This window comes from Ammodytes marinus (assembly GCF_949987685.1).
Source record: "Ammodytes marinus genome assembly, chromosome: 11".
Taxonomy (NCBI): Eukaryota; Metazoa; Chordata; class Actinopteri; order Uranoscopiformes; family Ammodytidae; genus Ammodytes; species Ammodytes marinus.
In genome coordinates, this window is record NC_137215.1 from 12,374,666 (window position 1) to 12,382,938 (window position 8,273).

The 8,273-nt window shown below is 41.5% G+C and overlaps 1 protein-coding gene across 1 annotated transcript; it reads right to left on the minus strand.

The window, feature by feature from the left end:
- Positions 1–4,155: 4,155 nt before the first annotated feature.
- Positions 4,156–6,737, minus strand: LOC307257606 (arylsulfatase I; the record flags this gene model as incomplete). Its single annotated transcript, XM_080036864.1, has 3 exons — positions 4,156–5,242; positions 5,336–5,668; positions 6,430–6,737. 3 exons carry the CDS (start codon positions 6,735–6,737, stop codon positions 4,156–4,158), a joined length of 1,728 nt encoding a protein of 575 aa, XP_079892990.1.
- Between the last annotated feature and the right edge of the window lie 1,536 nt (positions 6,738–8,273).

An 8,273-nucleotide genomic window follows, 5' to 3' on the forward strand; every position in this document is an offset into this window, starting at 1 on the left:
TCAATAAATTACTCTAAAAAAATTCCTTTGGTTGCAACCACTAGTGTAAGATGACATGGATAATAGTTCTGAAAGGTGAATGGGATTTTTTGCTTTATTTATTTTTACTTTTTTTTTTACAAATAAAACAGACAAATCCCTGCATGTAATATGTATTGTTAAGTTTCTGGTTATTTATTAAAAAAAACAGTGCAATATGTAATCCCTTTAACATGCTTATTATGTAAATGTCAAAATGTGCATCTCCTTTCACTTTTCTTTTCTTTCTGCATTGCTTCTGAACTGTAAGATTTATCTTTAACAGTATTTAGAGAACGTTGCAGGCGATTAATGAGTGATTGCAGTGAGCAGATGAGCAGTGCAACCAGTTTCAGCCATGATTACAGGGATCCACTCTGATATGAAAGCCTAATTACCAAGCGTGCAGAGGTGCCGTCGTATTAATTGCTGAGCTGTTGTGTTTCTCTGTGATGTGCTTGTTTGGCGAGCCTTGGACAGGCTGAGCAGTGGCAGGTTGAAGTGTGGGTGTGGTTACGATGGAATAGAGCAGCGGTTCCTGATTTAGTTATGTTTCCTTTGAGTTGGTTTATTGATAGAAGTCCAAAAACTGTCTGGTATAAAATCATGACAAAAGCAAAGATGAGAAAAGATATACAGTGGCGACCAATGTCAAGTAATGGTATTTATTATTGAAATGTTTTATTCTCATTTTTAATTTTGACTACTGATTAGCCATTAGCCATATCTAGAGCAGCGTCCGCCTCAAGAAGACAAAAGCTGTATTTTATGACAGTGACATGAGCGTATTTCATTTAACTTCACAATTTTGTCTTAAAGTTGCTCTTTTCCTCAACTTATTATCCAACAGTGGATGTGACAGCTCACTCCCACGTGCTGGATGGCGCTATGTGCTCATGTGTGTGTGTGTGTGTGTGTGTGTGACACCTCCACTGTGATTTATGTCATCTGACGCTGCCTTATTTCTGCAGGCCATCACAGTATACTGGGAATCCGATGAGTGGGCATCCAACGATTGTCTCCACCAGTTTTCTCACATGTAAGGGACTGCGAGGGTCTCTGAGCAACATTCCTACTGTTAACCCAAAGCAGTCCCATCACATCTCATCAACAGAGTCTAGTTTTCATGGTGGGAGGTTTCCTCTGTATGTGTTACTTGCATTGACATTGAGGAGGTGAACAAAATGCCTTAAGCTCAAATGCTTCTTGGAGGGATGTCATACAAGCCATGAACATTGTGCAGATTCTTTGAGAATAGAAAGCCTCCAGTTGTTTGATTTTTCTTGTACTTCCCAAAAAGATGAAAGTCACCAAATGAATTTGAGTTTCCCCTGGTATTATGAAACAGCTGTTGAACTGCTGTAGCAATAGTGTAGAGTTAAATTATTGACTGGTAGCCTTATACAAATGTTTTGCGCTAGTGTACGCTATACAAACTTGACTGTTGAATGGCTGGATAGGAAAAAACATTTGAATGTTGGATTCAGGAGGTACTGTGGCGGAAAAGTGCTGACATTTACGCTCTCTTCATGCAGGGATTGGCCACTATTGTGGAAATGAAAAGGGAGCAAGGGTTTAAACTTCTCTCGTAGGCTCTCTTTTCTTTCTTATTTTTTAGTTTTTACACTTACCACCTTATTTAGTGTTGTAAATATTCATGATCTCACACAATTTGAGCATGAAAATAGTCTTTGAGGACCACAGATGGTATGGAAAAAAGTCATGCATTTACTGTTTTTATGGGATTTTTTTGACAATAACGAAGGGGTAGTAGGAGGATGTTATGTACTGTATGCAGTGAGGCTTTAACACCAAACAAGACATTCTTATCTGATCCACAGTTCAAGCACTTCAGCAATGACAGCCCCCTGCAGCCCCTGGGGAAATCTCTCTTCCCTTCTACACTATTTGTACTTAACCGTGCACCACAGAGGTCTGAGCAAAAAATGGCTAACGCTTCCAACTCCAAATGAGCATGGACAAGTGAGTAGGATGAGGAGGACAGAAAGACAAGGGGGGTGGTTTGCAGAGGGAATGAGAAAAGTGCTGTGGGATAAATGGAAGAAAGGAGGGTGACAAGGAGGGAGGAGGAGGAGGCAAGTGTGAGAGCTGACCAGAGGGCGAAGAAATGGTGAAGGAGTACAGTATAGTTAAATATTCCTCATCAGGCCACTGGGGAGAATTCTACAGCCCTGTTGCTTCTGTGTGTGGGATTGCTGCTGACATACCCACACAAACACTTACATTAAGACAGACACCTTAAGGCTTGGGTCAAGGAATAAGCAGCTGCACTCAGTGTCAAACCGTTTTGAAGTTGTTTACTGTGTTATTTGTTGAGACCAAGCATCAATCTGAGCCATTCCTATCAAGCTACATGGGCAGCACAGCAGTAGCTTCACCATCATGCCCATACATCACACCTAATCAGACAGCATGAGCTATCTGATTAGGTGTACCAAAATTATGGTTTTCCCAGGCTAGTATCCCTTGGAAGTAGGTGCATAACAAATTGGGTCTATTTCTGATTGTTTAGTCCTGCCATATGAAGTTTTGTGCCCTTTACATAAGCGACTTGTGGTTCGACGGACAGACTTTCATGCAGAACACCAGAGTTTGTATCCTGTCACAAACCTGCATAAAACACTTATATACTTGTATATTTTACTTCCTCATATAATCCTGGCACCTACATTACCCACAATGCAACTTGACTGCAGACGGCTCAGTGAGAGATTTCGGTGTGTTATGCTAGTAACAATTATTGTAGCATTGAGTCTCTAAACTCGAGAAGAGATGAGGAGAGGGCAATAGTGTCTGGTTAACTCAGTTCTAACTCCACACCCCCAGATTTTCAAACTTGAAGTTTTCAGATAAAACCGATGCTGACATATCACTAGAATGATTTCATCAGCTGTCACACAGCCCGCTCTGTGGGCAAAAGAGGCTTTTTGCAAAATGTTAACAAATGCAGCTGTATTCCCAAAGAACTGTAAATAGACTCTGATCATTAAAAATCAGTGGAGTTCGCTATCTAACCAAGTGTTTGAAATGCCTTAAAAACCCAATAAGTTAATTGCTGGAAACATATGAAAAAGCAATATTGCTAGTGTATGTTAACATTTTTGATGGACCTGTAAAATAAAGGATTATTTTTCTGAGTGACAATGGTCAATTTCTTTACGTAGCGGTTATGTGTATAGCCATGAGATACTCACATTGATTTTTTCATTTAATATTTTATTAAGATAATTTGAATCAGCATTGTATAATACAATAGATAAGTCGCACAAACAATTCCAGAAAAGACTGATTATGTCTTGCTGATCTTTCGTTGGTTAGTCATTTCTCTAAGAACTGGATATAATGTGCTGGTCAGAGGTCTTTCAAAGGCAGAGAAGTGTGCAACAGAATGAGCAGAGGTAAATATGTAGGCCGTGACAACAGAAGAACAAGATGACATTTGACAAAAACAACCCCTCTGGTTGTCTTAATGTAATAATTCAACGGTCCCCTCTTATGATGATGATATGACACATAGAGAGGTCACACTCTGTCTCTTTCCACATCTCTTAAGGCTCCAATTCCACATGCACAAACTCTATCTGTATTAATCAAACTATTCATGAATACAGACATGCATGGACAACGGCACACACATTGCTCCTTACGCAGTCCAACGACAGTCCAAAGTCACCCTGCTGCATTATGGCCGCAGGACAGTGGGTGAGTCAGCCTGCTCAGCCAGCCTCACAGCCTTGTCTGCTTCGTCTATCAGGCTAACTGTTTATCTGCTGACCTTCAGTATTTGATTGTGGGTCTATCTTCTCTTTCTGAGCTGCCTGCTGCTTTGCATTTGTGTTTGTCTCCATATTCCTTTTGCCTTTCACTTACTCCTGTTTAAGATGTTCTCATGCCTCAAATAAAGTCCTTTTCAGACCATCAAACCTTTCTCCATTACTCATTATTTCTCACCGCTCTCTCTGATGGCAGATTTTTTTCCCCTGACTTTGAATGTGGCCATTCAGAACAAGTATTTACACTTTTGCTGTCAGATGTATTCCGACAACAGTTTTTACTATCTAGTTTGTTTAAAGCATACTGAACCCTGAGTCCAGTTAATAATGCTATATAAAACATTTAGAAGAACAGGGTGTTCCTCTGCAGGCGTGACTCCACCTTCTTGAAGAGGGCTTTTAATTTGCATAGTTTGCAATGCTTAGTCTTCACTATTCTTTCTTTCCTTCCATCCTCCACTTCATTATCGCCATCCTGCCCCTCCAGGCCCAGCCAGGGGCCCCACACTCCTCCATGGAGCTCGGGGTCCGCCATAGGATCATCTGGTGGATTATTGGCCATCACAGCCGTCTGGTTGTACTCTGCCAGCCTGGTCAACAGAAGTTTCACTACCTCTGGACGGAATTCTGCCACGTCTTGCCTCTCGTAGGGGTCAGAGGCGATATGAAAGAGCCAAACTGACTTTCCCAGCTCATTGCGCTTCTTCTCGAGTTTCTGCCACCGTTCTGGACCATCGGGAAGAGCCTGTGGTGGTATCCAGTCCCCATCACCCACATTTCCTGTCAATAGCTTCCAGTCCCCAGCTCTAATCGCTGCCCTTACGGCTGTGTCCCAGATCCCAAGGCCGTTGAGTTCCAACGCCTTATCATATGGATCCCCGGGCTTCCTGGAGACTGGGTCAATGTTGAAAAGGATTTCAGTGCGAGGAGAGGGTAGGCCCTCACTGATGGTCCGCCACACATCATGACCATCTAGGTTTGGTTGGGGCTGCAGGGCCCCAGTCAGCCCCAGCAATGTAGGATACCAGTCAGAAACATGGATTAGTGCTTTGTTAACTACACCCTTCCTCTTCAGGAGAGGACTATGGACAAAGCCAACAGCGCGGATTCCTCCTTCCCAGTATGTCCCTTTGCCACCTCTCAGCGGCCAGTTGCTCCCTCCAGAGAGTGGCTGCCCACCGTTATCAGATGAGTAGATCATTACTGAGTTTTGATAGAGCCCACTGTTCTTCAGTTCCTGGACCACCTGGCCAACCCCATCATCCAGGCAGCTCAGCATGGCTGCATAGTGGCGCCTGAGACGATTGCCCTGGGAATCATAGTGATGCAGAAAATGCTCCGGTACCTGCAAGGGTGTATGAGCAGCCTGAAGGGACAAATAGAGGAAGAGTGGTTTATGGGGGTCGTGGCTCCTCAGGATCTGCTTCACTCTGGTAAGACGGAAAAAGAAATTTCAAGGGTTTTTAATTGTATCTTTCTATTTGTATGTATCTGTTCAGTTAAATGTATACCTTGATGCTCACCTCTCTACGTAGAGTACAGTGGAGTAGTTGCCACTCATCTCCCAGGCAGGCCTGACTCCGTCATGCAGGTCAAAACCACAAGCCTCAGCTCCGTCACAGCTCTGATAGGAGAAGTGGTCCCCACTGCCAGTCAGTGTGCCTAAAAAACTCTGAAAGCCACGTCCTGTGGGCAGGCAGCTCGGTCTGCAGAAGCCCAGGTGCCATTTCCCTACCATGTACGTTGCGTATCCAGCTTCAACCAGACGCTCTGGAAGTGTGGGTATGTCAGGAGGTAAGCAGAGGGGTTGACGTGATCGGATGATCGAATGCTGGAGTCCAGTGTGGATTTGGTAACTGGCAAGAAAGGAAGAATGTCAGAAGAAAGTGGTGTCCTGAAAAGATGTATATAATAACACAATAATGGGAAATTTCACAGTAGGGTTAAGAAATATTGCAACCTTGAAAAATCTGAAAACACTCAGAGGATTGTTCTGTGAAAAGGAGCAGAACTTTTTCTGTATCAAATTTGCACAATCTACCAAAAATAATATGCTCTGAAAACATGAAAAGATTTGGCCAGTTATCCACAATAATAAAAATTCAGCACCCAACAGCAGAACAGACTAGAGATACGCAAGGTACTGGGCCAACAGATGTGTTTTATTACGGCATACGTCTCCAGCAGTATACATACGGCAATTAATTTAATAATGTTTTGCTTTTGCAGCCTATATCCTGATAAATCAAATCATACTTTTAGGTATTCAAACATGATGGTATTTCAGTAAAATTTTATTTAGGTAAATGAACCCTGATAGCACGGAAACTAGCAAATCCGTTATGTACCTGAATTTAAAAGAAAATGCTTTTATTATTACTTATAAATTATATGATATAAATCCGTTATTCAGAATATTATACTTATCTAGTGCTTAATCTAGGCACTATAGGTGGTACTTTAATTTTTAAGACATAACTGAATACACCAATAAAGATGTTGGCAAAATACAAAAAGTCTACAAAAACTATGTATAATTACATCAAGTAAGAACAAATACAATAACTGAATAATTTTTCCATCGTGATATTGATGTTATGATAAGGATATTACTCACCGTCCTGTCATGAGTTGACTGCGAGAGGGTGAGCAAATAGGCTGGACATAATAATTTTCAAGTTTTACCCCCTCCGCTGCCAGCTGGTCCAACACAGGAGTGCGGATGTCTGAGCCATGGTAGCCAATGTCTCCGTAACCCTGGTCATCCACCATGATAAAGATAAGGTGTGGGGGTCTGGCCCTTTCTACCTCTTGTGTGTTGACACTGTTATCGGTAGAATTGTGTTCACCGTGGCAGCCAAGGCCACTGAGCAAGGTCACACCAAATACCAGGAAAAAGGGAAAGGTTTCTTCCCTCATCTCCATCAATGCTCTGATTAATCTGGAGTCAATGAATCTCAAGCTGGATTGCTTCTGCAGAAAAATGGCTGACCTGGGTGTCCGGGGAGCTCGTCCAGAAGTCTTGTTTGCCCATTTAGTATGAGTTCTCCTCTTTTTCTGGGGCTTATTCTTGTTTTTGTGATATAGTGCTGTGCTGGTGCCAGCTGCTCTGGTGGGCGGAGAAAGACTGCTGTCTCCTAGATGGGCAAGAAGTTGGTAGGGGTGTGTGAGAGAAAGAGAGCGACTGAGAGAGGCTTCCCTTTCTGCAGTAACTTGTTACATTCTTCTGTACTTTCAGGCGCCTCATAAGATGGTTCGAAAGACCTGGCCAACAGAAATAGACTTGCATAAAGACACACACACGAGACAGGCATATACTTATACAATGCAGACAGTATGGACATACATTGTTTTCTTGGCTAAAAACCTGAACCATTCTTATATAAATCAAAGCATAAACACTAATACATCGCATCATATCTGTCTGTTAAAAATGTGGCTACAGCCAGCAGCCAGATATATAAGTTTAGCAGAAAGTCTGCAGACAAAAAATGAAATACATAGCTGTCCTGGCTATGTCTGAAAGGTAACTAGATCTTTCCTTAAAAACTTCCAAAGTGTATTATTCAGAACGTTATGATTTTAATCCAAACAAACTCCCCATAAACCACCACATGTCATTTTTACACTTTTATTTTTGTATGGGCATTAGGAAAATAATTTTTCAGGGACTTTAAACGGTCATATCAACTATTACAAGAAGAACATATTTGTTTTACTCCCGTTATATCTTGTCAGGTGGTCACACATGATCAGCACAGGGGTTGACACTAAGGTTTCAAAAGCACTTGCCTGTAGGGCAAGTACAGGTAATGTTGTACTTGCCCGAATGTTGTGTTGACTTGCCCAAAAAAAAATGTTAAACAGGGATGCTTATTAAAATATACATTTTAGCGAACCTTATCTCTTAAATGCAAACACTGCTTGCTTGTCTCATCCTAACCACATACAACCAACAACAATTCATATAAGCCTAGATATCATGACATCACACATACAGCCAAGAGCTTGGTCCTGCCGCAGCATCGTGAAAGGGCCTCTTTTTACCATGCACCTGGCCTGGTTTTGGCTCAGAAAACTCAGTCTAGCTCAGAGTCAAGCTGAATGTTAGCTTCCACATAAATGTGTTCAGAAAAATTTAACTTATTTTACTTATTTAAAACGGTCACATTGTGCTAAAAAGTGATCGTCTGCCATAAAATGATTAAAGTCCACCATGTTAAAGCTATTGCCCAGTTATACTGTAAGTAAGGAGGGGGATCATTAATTTCTTTTCACATTGATACCATTATAAAGACTCCACAATCCAAATCTTTATTGATACTTTTATATTATTTTGTTAAAAGAGAACTGGTATTATTGCTTTAATTGCTTATAAGATTAGCAGAGCTCAGGATAGGACTTTAAACAGGTCATAATTCCATATGTAGGCCTACTAATTATTCTATATTGCTGAGAAAA